Source organism: Mya arenaria, chromosome 1 (assembly GCF_026914265.1).
Source record: "Mya arenaria isolate MELC-2E11 chromosome 1, ASM2691426v1".
In the NCBI taxonomy this organism is placed as follows: Eukaryota; Metazoa; Mollusca; class Bivalvia; order Myida; family Myidae; genus Mya; species Mya arenaria.
Genome location: NC_069122.1, coordinates 5,073,350 through 5,093,229, shown reverse-complemented (window position 1 = coordinate 5,093,229; position 19,880 = coordinate 5,073,350). Strand labels below are relative to the sequence as shown.

At 34.7% G+C, this 19,880-nt stretch overlaps 1 protein-coding gene across 1 annotated transcript; it reads left to right on the top strand.

Annotated features, from left to right (window-relative positions):
* Nucleotides 1–18,384: 18,384 nt before the first annotated feature.
* LOC128227073 (short-chain collagen C4-like) lies at nucleotides 18,385–19,695 on the top strand. The gene is made up of 3 exons (XM_052937311.1): nucleotides 18,385–18,604; nucleotides 18,803–18,883; nucleotides 19,162–19,695. The coding sequence occupies exons 1-3, from the start codon at nucleotides 18,394–18,396 to the stop codon at nucleotides 19,668–19,670; spliced, it is 801 nt and encodes a 266-aa protein (XP_052793271.1). The 5' UTR covers nucleotides 18,385–18,393; the 3' UTR covers nucleotides 19,671–19,695.
* The last annotated feature ends 185 nt before the right edge of the window (nucleotides 19,696–19,880 follow it).

Below are 19,880 nucleotides of genomic sequence, written 5' to 3'. Positions count from 1 at the left end.
ACAAACGCCAGTGAAGAAAATCCAACCTATTCAAAATCGGATTATAGTAAAAAGTTAAAGAACATAACTGTACACTTCAATAGACGAAACATTAGTATATGTGTGGACCCAGAAGAAGGAAGTTAAAGTGAAGTTATGGTAAGGTTCATATTGCATATATCTCTCTAAACAAAGATGGAGGTCTAGCTTCGCTGCGTGTCCTTTTTGTTCAATTTGAATACGACAAAAATTTGGTTTGTTCATAAATGACAGATTGAGAGAAAAGATACTGAAAATTGTAAAGCAAATTCATTCCGAACGCTTTTAATAATTTGGAGTATCATACAATAGAAATCACACATTTGCTACTTATTAAAATAGTTACGAAGGATTGTGATAGTTTAAGGTTTTAAAGTTAGGAATTCCAGTAAATGATAGAATATAAAAAATGGTATCCACGTGTATCTACCGTTGTTCTCATTCGGTCATTCTTACGTCAGTTAAATAAAATTTAGCACTGACATTAAATGTGTTATTATGGATGAATCTGTGAAGAAAGTTATCAACAATCTTCGTTGAAATAAAATAAAATAAAAATAATTTGATTGGTCAAATGACGTCGCTCTAATAAAATCACGGCGCGAAAGTGATACAACGAGCCGGGCTTCCTAAAGAACAAAACCTGTCCCGACATCGATGCGTGACAAGTTGGTTCCTTCCTGATATTTCTAGATTACCCTTTGATCTCTTAAACGATGCGTTTTCAATATTTTAAGTATAAAAATGCGGAAAATAATTACAATATCTTATGAGGAAAAATATTCATTTAGACTTTAAACACAGACATAACAACAAAATAAAACACTAAGCTTGATTGTATTTAAAATTGCAACATCGGCTAGCATGAAGGAACAAGTCATACTAATATGTTTTGTGCTAGTTGCAGTTTCATTTTCGCAAAATTGCATGGATCTTCAGTTGGCTGCAAATGGACAAAAGCCCAGCGGTGTCTACACATTAAACGTAGAAGGAAAATGCTTCAAAGCATTTTGCCAATACTATGTAGGGTACGGATACACGTACATAGCAAAGAGCATTTTTGGGGACTTAAATTTGAGCCTACTGTATACGGACACTTCAACCGTGCGTATTCTACATGAACGAACAAACGGCGCCCAGTACTACGCGGACGTTGCACAAATTGGTCGGTATGAGTCCATACCATTGTCGGTACAGCTAACTAAAAATAATGGCTACAAAAGAATTCAAAACACAAATATGTCACCTTACATTTTTGTTGGATTTCTTCCAATAGAAGAAGCAAACAAGAGAACTGAGCAAGGATGGAAAGTTGAAGGTACAGAATTTAAATTCAAAAATTGCGATGCGAATCCAAACAGCTACTTTACCGTTTTGTTTAACCGTGCCAATACCAGTTACACAAATTATCCCTTTGGTGGTTACAGCAGTCGGCAATATGCCTGGAAGAATTTGGCAAAGAGGGTGAGTGATGGGCAAATGTTGACCGATAGTTTTTTATCAAAATTTTATGAAATTCATTTTGGTGGATGTGGTGGATATAGCATTGGATCTATGGATTCGGATGTAAAAGGGGTTGCAGTTGGACTTAAATTTGCAATTAACCACTGCAAAATTCCATTGGTTATAACAAACGGACTGGTGTCCATAACCGGCAATGAAATCAATGATGTCGCAACCTACGAATGCAATAAAGGGTATTCTATGGTTAGCGGCAATGCTTCACGCACGTGTATGGGCAACGGCGGGTGGAGCGCCACTCAGCCAACATGTGCTCGGGAGAACTGTGTAACGCTACAAAACGCTAAAAATGGTCAGCTACGCAGCGGTTTTACGGAAATAACAAGACGCGGGGAAACCTTTAAAGTTTACTGCGAGTACATGGATGGGGAGGGGTACGTGTTCATGGATCCAGGCAGATTACCGGCCAGCAGTATCGATATGTTATCTCTATTTGATGACACCACACACGTCAGGATTTTCCATCTCCGTAACAAGAGCCATGGCAATTATCTACAGTATGAGGCAAGGATACAACAATTACCGGCCTTCGCTTCACTGCCAGTGTCAGTTCAACTAAACGCTAATGACGGTTATAAGAATATTATTAACGGAGCCATGGCACCATATCTTTACATGGGATTCATACCTAAACGCGTAAGCAAATTTCGAGATACCCAAGGCTGGAGGGTGAACGATGAAGACTTCACATTTATAAACTGTGATGGTAATCCGAATTCCCGCTTCGTCATTCTATACAATAATAAAAATGCTTCGTTTAATAGATATCGGCACCCTGACAGACCAATAACGTTTGCATGGTACGATTTAGCAAAAGCAGTTGAAGCACCTCTTCCAAACCAATTATTTGTAGATGAATATGAAGTCGTTCACGGTGGTTGTGGAGGTTACAGTATTAGCTTAGATATACCGAACGTTAAAGGCGTAACGGCTGGGTTTAGATTCACTATTACGTGCGCGCAGCCTGATGACGTTGCCTACGCTACCAAAACTGTAACAAGACTGTCACCAGGCTCTACTGTGGTCTACAGTTGTAGAGACGGGAGGTCGATTGTCAGCGGAGATGGCATAAGAACATGTACCTCAACGGGAGGATGGTCTGGTCTGTTACCAACTTGTGAATCATAATTGTTTAATGAAAATTGGAGCCTTGACATGAACAAGCATAACATGTTTGAGCTAACATTTTGCTACCGTTTACTATCGTGTTTTGTAACACTAAAGAAGTAATTTGTTTTTTACCTTTGACGATTTAAGTCGGATGGTTTTCAAATGTCAAAATATGTTTTACTAAAATGGCACTCTTTTTATTTATGTATCGTTGTAACGGTAAACTTATTTTCTGTATTTTTATTATGTTTTATTTATCCAAACTTTTCACGGAACCTTTTCTATGCTTTGAAATGTCAATTTTGTTTTTATATAAATGGCGTTCTTTTTATTCTATATATTAAGATACATTTTAAAACCATTCATATATGTTGAAGGATTGTATTTAAACCACTTTTAAATTGACGGTTAGCTACGTATTTGAATAGAAAACCAAAAATGTATAAAAACATAACCAGTTGTTATGAACTAACTTAAGTGTATCATGGTTAAGACATTGATCATGATATTACGAAATAAATCAAGTTTGATAGTTTTGTTTGTTGTCGTTGAATGTTGATGTCTGGTAAAAAACGATTTTGGCTATATTGTTGGATGAAAATAATGGCCGTGTAGTTTCAATGGCATTTGTCATCAATTTAAAATTGCAATGAGTTTTGGTCAAACTTACCATAAGACGATCTCCTTTAGAAATAGCTCAATATCGTTTGTTTCTATTTCGAAATGTTTTCCATCTAGCTTCCAATTGATATTCTAATGATATATTAAGGATCAATGCATCATTAACCTTTTCATATGCAATTAATGTATCGATGCTACGGTAAAGTCATTTGTTTGTTTTTTTTTTGTTCTTATATCTTTATATATCATTTTAAAAACTTTTCACGAAACATTTCTAAATTGTTTATTCCAACTTTTAAGCCCCCTTTTTGTGCGATCAATTAAAATGAACTATCAATTTATCTTAATTTGATTTTGAGTGTTGCATTTGTAGCCTGAATATACGGGACAAGTTCCAGTTAATTGTAGAGTCAAGTCTTTGCAATAAAATGAAAGAACTTAGATTCGTAACTAGACAAACAAAACATGTGTTTATGTTCTGTTATAGAATATGATATGGCTACCTATTGAGCACGCATGCGTCGAAAATGTCTTAGCCAATCAAACTGCAATGTAAATTTCCTTTAAGGTGGTTGTACGACATGCAATTTAGTTTTTTGCTTGAGCTAAATTATAGTTCAAAGTAGGCATTTAAGACCTGGAATAATGTTTCATTTGTATTTATAAGTTTTGAAAACCCTCTTACGCACATTTAACTGATTAATGTAAAAAATGGCCCGAAACTTCAATATGTATAAAAAGCATACATTTTTAGAAGCTATGTTTGTTATAATAAATAGTATTTCAGACTCCAGTTCAAAACAAGTTATACTCCGGATCCGTGTTCAAACATAAATGGTATTATGGAAATTAAAGGGTTTTGGAGGTGACAACCTTATGCAGCCAGCCTGTTGATCGAACCCGATGCCTCGTGCTTACAGATTAGGCGTTAAACCAGCTATCCGACCCGGTTAACTAACAAAGTGTCTGAGCTGCGCGAGGTTATATCAAAACAAATAATATTAGTGTCTGTTATAATGGTTTACCTGTTGATATAGAGGTCATTTGTTGATTTTAGTGTACGAACGTATATTATTTTACGAGAGGTTACAGTAGCCACGAGTGAAAAACAAACATCAGTGACCACGAGTGTAAATTTTACTCTTAACGTCCACTAATAAATAGTTCCATACTTTATGGAAAAAATTGTTGCAATTGAAATATATTTTAGATATTAAAACACGAAAACGATCAACGAAACCCCCCCCCCCCCCCAAATATATCGCGTAGAACAAGTGAATGAAACTGGAACACGTGAAATAATTTTGTACATTTACGAACAATTGTAATATATTTTAACAAACAAATATGGACTTAAAAATAGTGTATATGCGTAAAATCAACTGCAGTTTGTGTTCAGTGTTTTTTGTAGCGTTAATTTATTCACTGTCGCTCTCAGACTCAGGAAACATCTGGATCTTCGGTAACGAATTCATAGAGCAGTGCAGGGTGCTCCATAAGGGGACACTCTACCACGTCCCTATTTAAACTAGCTCTATAGCGAGACAGTATAAATGCCACTATATACATATCGAATACCAGGTTACACATTCCCACTCCATTTTGAAATTCGTCCTCGAATCTCGCAGACAAAGGTCTAAGGGCTGGTCTAAGTGTGTGGAGTCCGAAGGACTCCACGCGTACTTTGACCAGCACAATTGGGTTCATATCCCCGATAATGACATCAACCCCGCAATTCATTCCTTATATTTACACCAATAGTTCATTATTTTGTTAAAAAAAACGTTAAAAAAAGTACTTCATTTCATTTCGGATTACCTTTCAGTAATCCTTTCTTACCCATTCTGTGAATAGGACGACCCAACTGTTACCGGAAGCATTTTTTTTTTCAAATGACGCCACAATAACGCGGGAAAAGATCAACCACTTGAAATCACTTTTAAACGTAAAATTGAAACACTTTTGGCAACAAAACGTTTAAAATATAATAACTTAGCACTTTCTAAAATGTTGATTTATATTTTACGGGACCTGCTGACACAATACAAACAATAACAAGATCAATAGTTTTCATGTATATTGTTATGCGATGAATTGCGATCCGAACATATCCGAAGATGTTGCGTTCATCGATTGATGAACGCAATTGCCGAAAGGCAGTTCATTTAAGGAATGGAAGTTGAGGTGTAAATAATACGTTATAGATACCATTCATACTTTTCAAACATGACAAATACAGCCAGATTTCTTTTCATATGTGTTTGAAAAGAAGAAAAGTCAAAGCATTACCTGCGTAGAGTAAGTCCGACCAATTCCCTAGGCAAGTGGTTCGTCCCCATCTGACGTACGTGGATCCTGTAGATCCTTTGATGCTGGAATCTAATTACAAACAAAAATTGTGCTAAAACTGCATGAACTAGATATATGTTCAAGAGCTATGTTATATGAAAGGCAATATAACATAGAATTTATATTGTTTTACACAATAACCTAGTCAAATCGGATTAGAATCATATCATCAGTTAACGGTCTGCAGTAAAGTTTCATAGGACGAAAATATTTACTTAATTCTTAAACTGCAGGCAATACTGTAAATATTCATATTAGTATGAAAACATATCTCGATTTCTTAAAACACTTAACTGCTCAATAATGTTTCGTAAGACGATTGGTTGCAATTATATATGCTTAATTCCTAAACAGCAGCAATATAGGCGATAGTTCAACCTTATTACAAATATCACCTAGCACCTAGCCTTTTAAAATGCGAAATAGTTTAATTATCATGATATATAATGATTGTGTAAAGCTTAAACCACTTTCAGAAACCAAATTTGCCACCATTCCCTGTAGAGTCCGAACTTTGGAGACCAGTTCAGATATTGTCTCATTATTCCTGTAGGTATTGACGATAAAATTTATCAATGCTCCATAATTATCCTCATGATCATGCACACTATTACGCCGTTAGCCACATTTAGCAACTTGGACATAACCATGATATATATGGTAAATGCGGCCACAAACATAGCGATGGTTTAATCACAACTCTTAAAATTTGTTGAGTAAAATGAGTTCGTATTTTTTTATGTTTACGTTTGTATAGTAAATTGCGTACAGGATCACGTGACCAATAGAAAAATTAGTATAGCAGTCACCAATAAATACAACGTAGACGTATATAAATTGTAATTGAGCTTTACTTCACTTAAATAACGAGGCAGAAATAAACCAGTTTCCTCGTGGATCAAATAGATCGAACTAAAATGTTATTTATTACTTCATTCGTAAGGCAAAAAAACTTACGCTGAATACATAGTTTTCAATAAAAAAAATACCATTATTTTTTTTATTAATTCAACCAATTGCAGGTCCTGAATCTCTTAAAGAGATACAACGTTACATTCAAGGAACAATATTATTTGAAAGTATATTAATCTGCGTCTGTAATACGGCCCCTGAGATTTGTCAACAAATTTAGATTTAAATATTAAGACGTAGGTAACCATATCATTCAGACACTCATACAGTAAATAGAAGGTGATTACACTTTGGCACTAGATCTAAAACCACAGTGACCTTAGCGAATATTAAGGGTAAATGTCCGTTTGTTATTTATTAAATGGGTATTGCTAAGGAGTGCTTTATTGTGCAAATTTACTTGAAATGGGAGAGAAATAAGCATAACATCATTTTCAAATTTGCGGCGATATGAGGATTAAGTGGTTGCTTATTCGTAACGGCGTATGAAAAACGTCGTCACTACCCCTGTTGACCTAACCAGTGATATAAACCATTAGAGATGAGACAATTTGTATCCTTTACTTCATAACTAGTATATTTTTAAAAAATGGCTTATTTCATAGGAGACATATAAAAAGTTCCTACCAATAGGTCTGGTTGTTAGGATTAAGTACTGCAATTCCTGAATTTCTCACCTACCCTCATACCTGAATTTGTTCGCGTCAAAAAGGTTAGAATACATGTTTTAATAAGTAGGTAGTATTTACAAGTAAATAAGGCGTTTGAACGACTTACAGGGTCCTTTAAAAAAAGATCGATTTAACGCGTTAGAAATTCACACGTATGTCACCTTTATGCCACCGTAAATGAGAGATGTAATGGCTACAAAAGAATTCAAAACACAAATATGTCACCTTACATTTTTGTTGGATTTCTTCCAATAGAAGAAGCAAACAAGAGAACTGAGCAAGGATGGAAAGTTGAAGGTACAGAATTTAAATTCAAAAATTGCGATGCGAATCCAAACAGCTACTTTACCGTTTTGTTTAACCGTGCCAATACCAGTTACACAAATTATCCCTTTGGTGGTTACAGCAGTCGGCAATATGCCTGGAAGAATTTGGCAAAGAGAGTGAGTGATGGGCAAATGTTGACCGATAGTTTTTTATCAAAATTTTATGAAATTCATTTTGGTGGATGTGGTGGATATAGCATTGGATCTATGGATTCGGATGTAAAAAGGGGTTGCAGTTGGACTTAAATTTGCAATTAACCACTGCAAAATTCCATTGGTTATAACAAACGGACTGGTGTCCATAACCGGCAATGAAATCAATGATGTCGCAACCTACGAACCTATAAAGGGTATTCTATGGTTAGCGGCAATGCTTCACGCACGTGTATGGGCAACGGCGGGTGGAGCGCCACTCAGCCAACATGTGCTCGGGAGAACTGTGTAACGCTACAAAACGCTAAAAATGGTCAGCTACGCAGCGGTTTTACGGAAATAACAAGACGCGGGGAAACCTTTAAAGTTTACTGCGAGTACATGGATGGGGAGGGGTACGTGTTCATGGATCCAGGCAGATTACCGGCCAGCAGTATCGATATGTTATCTCTATTTGATGACACCACACACGTCAGGATTGTCCATCTCCGTAACAAGAGCCATGGCAATTATCTACAGTATGAGGCAAGGATACAACAATTACCGGCCTTCGCTTCACTGCCAGTGTCAGTTCAACTAAACGCTAATGACGGTTATAAGAATATTATTAACGGAGCCATGGCACCATATCTTTACATGGGATTCATACCTAAACGCGTAAGCAAATTTCGAGATACCCAAGGCTGGAGGGTGAACGATGAAGACTTCACATTTATAAACTGTGATGGTAATCCGAATTCCCGCTTCGTCATTCTATACAATAATAAAAATGCTTCGTATAATAGATATCGGCACCCTGACAGACCAATAACGTTTGCATGGTACGATTTAGCAAAAGCAGTTGAAGCACCTCTTCCAAACCAATTATTTGTAGATGAATATGAAGTCGTTCACGGTGGTTGTGGAGGTTACAGTATTAGCTTAGATATACCGAACGTTAAAGGCGTAACGGCTGGGTTTAGATTCACCATTACGTGCGCGCAGCCTGATGACGTTGCCTACGCTACCAAAACTGTAACAAGACTGTCACCAGGCTCTACTGTGGTCTACAGTTGTAGAGACGGGAGGTCGATTGTCAGCGGAGATGGCATAAGAACATGTACCTCAACGGGAGGATGGTCTGGTCTGTTACCAACTTGTGAATCATAATTGTTTAATGAAAATTGGAGCCTTGACATGAACAAGCATAACATGTTTGAGCTAACATTTTGCTACCGTTTACTATCGTGTTTTGTAACACTAAAGAAGTAATTTGTTTTTTACCTTTGACGATTTAAGTCGGATGGTTTTCAAATGTCAAAATATGTTTTACTAAAATGGCACTCTTTTTATTTATGTATCGTTGTAACGGTAAACTTATTTTCTGTATTTTTATTATGTTTTATTTATCCAAACTTTTCACGGAACCTTTTCTATGCTTTGAAATGTCAATTTTGTTTTTATATAAATGGCGTTCTTTTTATTCTATATATTAAGATACATTTTAAAACCATTCATATATGTTGAAGGATTGTATTTAAACCACTTTTAAATTGACGGTTAGCTACGTATTTGAATAGAAAACCAAAAATGTATAAAAACATAACCAGTTGTTATGAACTAACTTAAGTGTATCATGGTTAAGACATTGATCATGATATTACGAAATAAATCAAGTTTGATAGTTTTGTTTGTTGTCGTTGAATGTTGATGTCTGGTAAAAAACGATTTTGGCTATATTGTTGGATGAAAATAATGGCCGTGTAGTTTCAATGGCATTTGTCATCAATTTAAAATTGCAATGAGTTTTGGTCAAACTTACCATAAGACGATCTCCTTTAGAAATAGCTCAATATCGTTTGTTTCTATTTCGAAATGTTTTCCATCTAGCTTCCAATTGATATTCTAATGATATATTAAGGATCAATGCATCATTAACCTTTTCATATGCAATTAATGTATCGATGCTACGGTAAAGTCATTTGTTTGTTTTTTTGTTCTTATATCTTTATATATCATTTTAAAAACTTTTCACGAAACATTTCTAAATTGTTTATTCCAACTTTTAAGCCCCCTTTTTGTGCGATCAATTAAAATGAACTATCAATTTATCTTAATTTGATTTTGAGTGTTGCATTTGTAGCCTGAATATACGGGACAAGTTCCAGTTAATTGTAGAGTCAAGTCTTTGCAATAAAATGAAAGAACTTAGATTCGTAACTAGACAAACAAAACATGTGTTTATGTTCTGTTATAGAATATGATATGGCTACCTATTGAGCACGCATGCGTCGAAAATGTCTTAGCCAATCAAACTGCAATGTAAATTTCCTTTAAGGTGGTTGTACGACATGCAATTTAGTTTTTTGCTTGAGCTAAATTATAGTTCAAAGTAGGCATTTAAGACCTGGAATAATGTTTCATTTGTATTTATAAGTTTTGAAAACACTCTTACGCACATTTAACTGATTAATGTAAAAAATGGCCCGAAACTTCAATATGTATAAAAAGCATACATTTTTAGAAGCTATGTTTGTTATAATAAATAGTATTTCAGACTCCAGTTCAAAACAAGTTATACTCCGGATCCGTGTTCAAACATAAATGGTATTATGGAAATTAAAGGGTTTTGGAGGTGACAACCTTATGCAGCCAGCTTGTTGATCGAACCCGATGCCTCGTGCTTACAGATTAGGCGTTAAACCAGCTATCCGACCCGGTTAACTAACAAAGTGTCTGAGCTGCGCGAGGTTATATCAAAACAAATAATATTAGTGTCTGTTATAATGGTTTACCTGTTGATATAGAGGTCATTTGTTGATTTTAGTGTACGAACGTATATTATTTTACGAGAGGTTACAGTAGCCACGAGTGAAAAACAAACATCAGTGACCACGAGTGTAAATTTTTACTCTTAACGTCCACTAATAAATAGTTCCATACTTTATGGAAAAAATTGTTGCAATTGAAATATATTTTAGATATTAAAACACGAAAACGATCAACGAACCCCCCCCCCCCAAATATATCGCGTAGAAATATATTTTAGATATTAAAACACGAAAACGATCAACGAAACCCCCCCCCCCCCCCAAAATATATCGCGTAGAACAAGTGAATGAAACTGGAACACGTGAAATAATTTTGTACATTTACGAACAATTGTAATATATTTTAACAAACAAATATGGACTTAAAAATAGTGTATATGCGTAAAATCAACTGCAGTTTGTGTTCAGTGTTTTTTGTAGCGTTAATTTATTCACTGTCGCTCTCAGACTCAGGAAACATCTGGATCTTCGGTAACGAATTCATAGAGCAGTGCAGGGTGCTCCATAAGGGGACACTCTACCACGTCCCTATTTAAACTAGCTCTATAGCGAGACAGTATAAATGCCACTATATACATATCGAATACCAGGTTACACATTCCCACTCCATTTTGAAATTCGTCCTCGAATCTCGCAGACAAAGGTCTAAGGGCTGGTCTAAGTGTGTGGAGTCCGAAGGACTCCACGCGTACTTTGACCAGCACAATTGGGTTCATATCCCCGATAATGACATCAACCCCGCAATTCATTCCTTATATTTACACCAATAGTTCATTATTTTGTTAAAAAAAACGTTAAAAAAAGTACTTCATTTCATTTCGGATTACCTTTCAGTAATCCTTTCTTACCCATTCTGTGAATAGGACGACCCAACTGTTACCGGAAGCATTTTTTTTTCAAATGACGCCACAATAACGCGGGAAAAGATCAACCACTTGAAATCACTTTTAAACTTAAAATTGAAACACTTTTGGCAACAAAACGTTTAAAATATAATAACTTAGCACTTTCTAAAATGTTGATTTATATTTTACGGGACCTGCTGACACAATACAAACAATAACAAGATCAATAGTTTTCATGTATATTGTTATGCGATGAATTGCGATCCGAACATATCCGAAGATGTTGCGTTCATCGATTGATGAACGCAATTGCCGAAAGGCAGTTCATTTAAGGAATGGAAGTTGAGGTGTAAATAATACGTTATAGATACCATTCATACTTTTCAAACATGACAAATACAGCCAGATTTCTTTTCATATGTGTTTGAAAAGAAGAAAAGTCAAAGCATTACCTGCGTAGAGTAAGTCCGACCAATTCCCTAGGCAAGTGGTTCGTCCCCATCTGACGTACGTGGATCCTGTAGATCCTTTGATGCTGGAATCTAATTACAAACAAAAATTGTGCTAAAACTGCATGAACTAGATATATGTTCAAGAGCTATGTTATATGAAAGGCAATATAACATAGAATTTATATTGTTTTACACAATAACCTAGTCAAATCGGATTAGAATCATATCATCAGTTAACGGTCTGCAGTAAAGTTTCATAGGACGAAAATATTTATTTAATTCTTAAACTGCAGGCAATACTGTAAATATTCATATTAGTATGAAAACATATCTCGATTTCTTAAAACACTTAACTGCTCAATAATGTTTCGTAAGACGATTGGTTGCAATTATATATGCTTAATTCCTAAACAGCAGCAATATAGGCGATAGTTCAACCTTATTACAAATATCACCTAGCACCTAGCCTTTTAAAATGCGAAATAGTTTAATTATCATGATATATAATGATTGTGTAAAGCTTAAACCACTTTCAGAAACCAAATTTGCCACCATTCCCTGTAGAGTCCGAACTTTGGAGACCAGTTCAGATATTGTCTCATTATTCCTGTAGGTATTGACGATAAAATATATCAATGCTCCATAATTATCCTCATGATCATGCACACTATTACGCCGTTAGCCACATTTAGCAACTTGGACATAACCATGATATATATGGTAAATGCGGCCACAAACATAGCGATGGTTTAATCACAACTCTTAAAATTTGTTGAGTAAAATGAGTTGGTAATTTTTTTATGTTTACGTTTGTATAGTAAATTGCGTACAGGATCACGTGACCAATAGAAAAATTAGTATAGCAGTCACCAATAAATACAACGTAGACGTATATAAATTGTAATTGAGCTTTACTTCACTTAAATAACGAGGCAGAAATAAACCAGTTTCCTCGTGGATCAAATAGATCGAACTAAAATGTTATTTATTACTTCATTCGTAAGGCAAAAAAACTTACGCTGAATACATAGTTTTCAATAAAAAAATACCATTAATTTTTTTATTAATTCAACCAATTGCAGGTACTGAATCTCTTAAAGAGATACAACGTTACATTCAAGGAACAATATTATTTGAAAGTATATTAATCTGCGTCTGTAATACGGCCCCTGAGATTTGTCAACAAATTTAGATTTAAATATTAAGACTTAGGTAACCATATCATTCAGACACTCATACAGTAAATAGAAGGTGATTACACTTTGGCACTAGATCTAAAACCACAGTGACTTTAGCGAATATTAAGGGTAAATGTCCGTTTGTTATTTATTAAATGGGTATTGCTAAGGAGTGCTTTATTGTGCAAATTTACTTGAAATGGGAGAGAAATAAGCATAACATCATTTTCAAATTTGCGGCGATATGAGGATTAAGTGGTTGCTTATTCGTTACGGCGTATGAAAAACGTCGTCACTACCCCTGTTGACCTAACCAGTGATATAAACCATTAGAGATGAGACAATTTGTATCCTTTACTTCATAACTAGTATATTTTTAAAAATGGCTTATTTCATAGGGGACATATAAAAAGTTCCTACCAATAGGTCTGGTTGTTAGGATTAAGTACTGCAATTCCTGAATTTCTCACCTACCCTCATACCTGAATTTGTTCGCGTCAAAAAGGTTAGAATACATGTTTTAATAAGTAGGTAGTATTTACAAGTAAATAAGGCGTTTGAACGATTTACAGGGTCCTTTAAAAAAAAATCGATTTAACGCGTTAGAAATTCACACGTATGTCACCTTTATGCCACCGTAAATGAGAGATGTAACGGTCAAACATATTGTTTAGTGTGAAAGCATGCATTCATTGAAAACGAAAAGGGAATACTCTCCCATTGCATGTGAGTATCCGTAAATAAACACATATCAAGGCTCAATTAGAAGAAATCATATGTTCCCAAATGCTAGCACAACGGAACATTATGCCTTGAATGAACAGGGCTTATGTAAAGATTGGTCTTGGGGTGAACTCATCAATCGTTAAATGTCCCTTGACTACAACATGTTGTCATCTTCAAAAACAATAAATTCAAACGATATTTGTGTGCGGATAAGCATTACATACACAGGCGAGACAACAGGAAGAAAACTAACAACACTCATCACAATCTTGTACTGCCCAACAAAACAAAACACGATTGTTTCTATGTTTAAACTCGACCCTTAATTTGTTTCCTTCTTCTTGTTTCATTTAAGCACCAAAAAGCGCAGCAATGTAAATTATATTTTATTTCCTTGCCTTTGTTCAAGCCAGCTTTGAAATTAGTTTCACTCCTTTTATAATATTGTACATAAATATGGTACATATATACCTGTGATGAAACGGTAGTGAAGAAGTTACAACAAATGGAACTGGGCGATGTTATTCATGCTTTAAGAGTACTAAACCCATGTAAAACGCTTCTATTAAGATATAGAAAATAAGGAAACAATGCCTCTATTTAAAAGAATGTATTGTAGGACATCATAGATACAATAGTAATAATTTATGTAGGCAATGCAAAGAATCATTTAATCGGTTGGTACTAAAACACTTTAGTAAGTGTTGACACATTGTAATCAAACTTGTAGGACCAACTTTGTACGAAGGGTTTATTGAGAACTTTCATAGAATTGAAATTTGGGTTAATGTCAAAAATGGTTGGTACTGATAAGCTTGACTACGGGTTACAATATTGTGACAAAACGGTATATATATAATGAGTTTATACAGACCTTTCATTGACTTGAGTTCGGGTGCCCTTGAGTCAACGGCAAGGTTTAATAATATCAACCTTTGTTTTTTGTTTGCGCTGATGTGTCCACTTATGGAGTAGCCGGACGAATTCTGTCTCAATTAATTATAATGCGTCGGAGTGAAACGACCGACAAAATGACGTTGTTGTTATGAGTTGTTTTACAAAAGTTGAACAAGTATCAGCTCGAGCATAGCAATGATTTGTGTAGAGATATTGACAATCAACTTTAGGAAAATCGGTAATATTGGGTCAACAACCAAAATAGTTACTAATAACTATATTTTGTTTATTATGAAAATTGTTTGACTTGCGTTTTTGACTGTGTTAGGCACCACCAGCAGGCGGCGTTTGGGAGATTTTTTATCAAACATGTTGTTGTTGTTGTTGATGTTTAAATGAATGCTCTTAAGCAGACATCTAACACATACCACTGACCACACACGTTCAGGACGAAGCACAGACCTCTACACAAATGCCCCGAATAAAAACACTTGTGAATAAAATCCTGCAGAATTATAATTAACTAAACTTAGTTATAAAAACACAATTTTATATCAAAATAACAAAAACATAAGTTAAAACTGAACTTTTTGATGAACCCAGAAGAAGGAAGTTAAAGTTCAGCTGCATTAACTTGTGTCCCAATGGTATCTCTCTCAGTCAACATAGATGGAGATCTTACTTCTGTGCGTGTCCCTTTTGTTTAATATGAATGCAACAGAAATTGTTTGTTTACGAACGACAGATTGAGATGTTCTGAAAATTGTAAATCAAAACATACTGAATGCTTAAATAAAATTAGACTCGCAAGAATTTGTAATCATATGCATTTCTGCTAAAGAAGCTACGAAGATTGGGGATGATAAAATATTACAAGCTTAGAAATTCAGGTACAAATATATAAAATAATATTGTCTCCATGTGTTTATACTGTCGATACACGGCTTTCACTTTGATTTTAAGATTATTGTAGTAATTTTATCATAATAACTAAAACGAAGCCACATCTCCTTCAAATGATAAGGATAAAATGATTGTTTACGTAAGGTTTTATCATTATACGTTCAAATAAAAGAAATACATCTCATGTTATTGCGTAAACGACTCGCCAAATGACAAATTAGAAATGACTACTGAAATCAGAGCGCAAAATCGATATATATAATAACGTAATACATATTCATGCATTAAGAACGGCATAAAGAACGTCCTATTATCCCTATACAATAAGAATCACTGTCATATTTCGTTACATGTTTATACTTTAACTATTAATATGTTCAACTAATCTTATTTATTCTTATATTCTCTTTATACACGTCGCTGCAGACACAATCATAACATACGCATACCTTTGAAGGCGGAGATGCGATTTGTAATAAAAGTTTCCTATATACAAGTGTATACCTCCAAAAAATAGTTGTCAAAATATTCTTCCTGTTGTCTCGCCTTTCTTTTTGTAAAATTGAGCAATATAATTCACACTTATAAATCAAATATATGTACAGCTAAGTGACACCCTCCAGACGTTTCATGTCGAAGCTACTTTTAAAGGGTTAAGTGCTTCCAAGGGACCTTCCTGCCAAGGTGTTCTTTTTGTGGCAAAGATTGCTCACATCGTCATGGGAAGATAGTTCATGTCTGATTCTGATTTCATATAGCAATTGACACCAATTCGGCAGTAACTACATATTCGACATGCCTTTCTTCTTTTTATCAAACATGGCAGTGGACCATTGGCACATATTTGCAGGTTTTAAAGCTAAATGGTTTGTATTTAATCATTTTTTTTCTTTTACATGTACGTCGTATTGTTTGTATCACACTTCAAAATATGTCAACAACGAAACGATGTCTTTACTCTATTTATGGAAAAAACGTCTACTAGCGAATCAGACTGATCTTTGACAGTAAGGGTTATCGAATATCCATGTGTGATTAAACAAACTGTTGAACTTGAAAACAATGTTTTGATCCATGGTTGATCCACATTTGCTTACATATCTTACCTTTAAGATGGTAATTTAGTGAATGGTGACCAGTGTACTTTGGTCAATGTTTTAATTCCTTGTTCAATTTTAAAAACAAAGTACATTAACATTTTCAATTAGAGCATAAATTAATTTAGAAAAGTTTATTGATGAAAGTTTATGAATATTTGATCAATAGTCTTGGAGATCTGTTCCTCCACAAGCCGGCAAATGAACGAGAGTGTACGTTTTTGGCGATCAAATGTTGCCGGATGCGCTTATAGGGTTCATAGAAGACGGGAAGACTCCATTATATATACATACTATATAAATTGTCAACATACTTATCAAGCCATTGTCAAGCGAATTATGGCATAATACATACATAAGGATGTTCTGTCGTCGGCATTATAAAGTCATTTAAAGTTACAAGTCATAAATACTTCAATGCAAATGTTAAATGACGACATGGTAGAACAAATGCTTATAACGTACCTGCAATATATATGTATCCTATATTTTGTAAATAATGCTTATCAAGCGATTGTCAAACGAATAGTGGCAAAATGTATCGACCAACAGCAAACAGTAAAGGTGAATAGGTACTGTTTTAGGGTAAACTAGCATGCTTATATGGATTTTAATGAGATGATATTTGTGGAAGTACAAGCAACCTTGACAAATGTGTTTATTTCGTTAGAACAAAGGAGGCATGAGTTTGCAAATGTACATGCTTTACATAAAATTTTAAAAACATAATTTCCATTACTTTGCAATACCTCATAAAGCAATAACGTCCCATTTCCCTGCTAGCTTTTTCGTTCCTTTCTGACATATGGAGATCTTGAGCCGCGCGATTTTATGTAAACACGAGCATAAACTATTTTAGGTATAGAATCTGTAAATTGAAGTACTATTTAATATGAACACGTGTTAAACATTTAAAAGCGACATTCTGTTAACGTTGAAGTTGTAGCAGTACTATATAGTTTCAATAAAACCTTTAAAGAGTACTAGTTTATATTAGAAACTGTTAAATATTTAAATGCGAAAATCATCCTATGTAAAAGAAGTATGATTGATATATAGTTTCAATACAACCCATATTTGTTCGAAATGATAACTGGTCCACTTTTTATATTATTGATAAAAGCATTGCTATCGTCTGATGAATACGTATCCTGTTGATAAAACATGTTTAAGTCGGTATCACTTAAAACAGCGTGGTATCAAGCCATTACTTGAAATATGCTTGCCATGATAATACGTATGTGAACAACTAAGGGAACAAGCTCAGTAGTCACTTGTTATTCATAAACAGGAAGACATTTTGAGCGGGGAAATGCATAAGTGCAAAAAGAAAAACCGTTTAACAATAAGTGATTGACTAGAATACTTCAAGAAAAGATGAAAGAGAAATTTGAACTACCACTCAATTTCGTAAAAGGAGTTTTCGGAAGCAATATGTACATTTAGTATTGGTTTGATTGAACATTTTCATTGGCAGTTTTAACGAAAAAAAAACACACTGCCAAGTGCCTCCAAGCGCTGACTAATACCAATGCTAATCGTTTCTGTTCCATCAAATTGCACAATATAATGTGTTTACACCACATTTATTCGTAGTAGGCCATTGTGACTCTTATGATTTTAAATGTTTAAATACATCAGTACTTTCTTCTTACAGCATACACGTATGGAAAACATTTAAACCTTTCTTATAGCCTCCTTTAAACAGGGGAGGTCACGTGGAAGTTATGTCATACGTTCCATATATAAACAGTTGAAAATGAGATCGCGCTTAGACGAAATGATTGTCAGCTAAGCTATCACCATGAGGGTTTTGACATACATCTTTTTATCCGTGGTTTTATGCATGGGACTTGGACACGGAGATTATATAGTGCATGATCATCATGAGGATAATTATGGAGCTTTGATAAATTTTATCATCAACAACTACAAATACAACGAGACAATATCAGAACTTATCTCAAAAGTTCAAAGTCTTGAAAGACAAATGGCACAACTTCTTTCTAGCACAGGTATATAAATTAGCAATCAATTTTGATTAAACCTGTTCTTTGATTTTTGAAGAAGATACTTTATCGGAATACTCCGTCAGATGTTTGTTTTCATTGTACTAGAAACCATTCGAAACAATATCACACCTTCTATATTAATCTTAAAAATATAGAGCATGTACAACAATGCATTTTGTCAAATATCTGTTTCTCCTCAAGCTTCAAGTGGCACAGGGTTCACATACGTCAGATGGGGGCGAACAACTTGCCCGGGAAATGGATCAGAATTACTATATGCAGGTGAAACAAAATAGTTGTGTAATTGCTTATTTGTATTATTATTATTATTATTATTATTATTATTATTATTATTATTATTATTATTATTATTATTTGTTTTGTATTTTTTTAACTATAAGTGTTATTGTACATCATATTGTTTATTCATACTTACATTTTGATTAGTTCTGTTAATAACCGTTAACTTAAAGGCATGTTTGCTTTAGTTTACTATTTCCATAAGTGTATACAAACCTGTTGTTGACAAATGTAATTTATTGCATGTAATCCATTATCAGGTTACATGGCTGGACTTTACTTCGTCCCACCAACAACAACCCAAAACCAAGAGGCTGGGCGTGGTGGTAACTACCTTTGCCTGCCCTACAATCCGTCGTGGAACTATTATTCGGACAAAGAAAACGGCAATTTAAAGTTAACCGGGGTAGAATACGGCATGTACGCTCATTTATCTGACATTTCAAACTTTTTTGGAAGCAATATTCGCGGACAACAGGCACCATGCTCGGTTTGTCGTTCACTCAGGTCCCAAGTGATGATTCCGGGACGAAGTGGCTGCTACGATGGTTGGACCATGGAGTATTCCGGCTATCTGGTATACGCTCAACCTGATTACAACGAAGGGACGGAATTTGTTTGCCTCGATTTACGCCCTGAACATGCTGGAGGTTCAACAAATTATGAAGCAAAAAACAGAATCTTTCTTGTAGAGGCTAACTCTGAATTCGGTTTGGATGACTCTTATCCTAATGGACGAGAAATAGCCTGTGTCATTTGTTCCATCTAATACTTTGTAGCGTTTAATTAATATTTGATTCCTACATAAACATTCTGAACATTGTAGGTTTTAATTAAAAATAGGTATGAATTATACAACAACTCACTTACTATGTCGAACAATGTAACCTGATTTGTTGTCTTGTATACTGTTTTGCCTTGATTCGTTTGCATTATAACAGGATATCCTTGATACTTTTTATATATCTACAACAGCGTG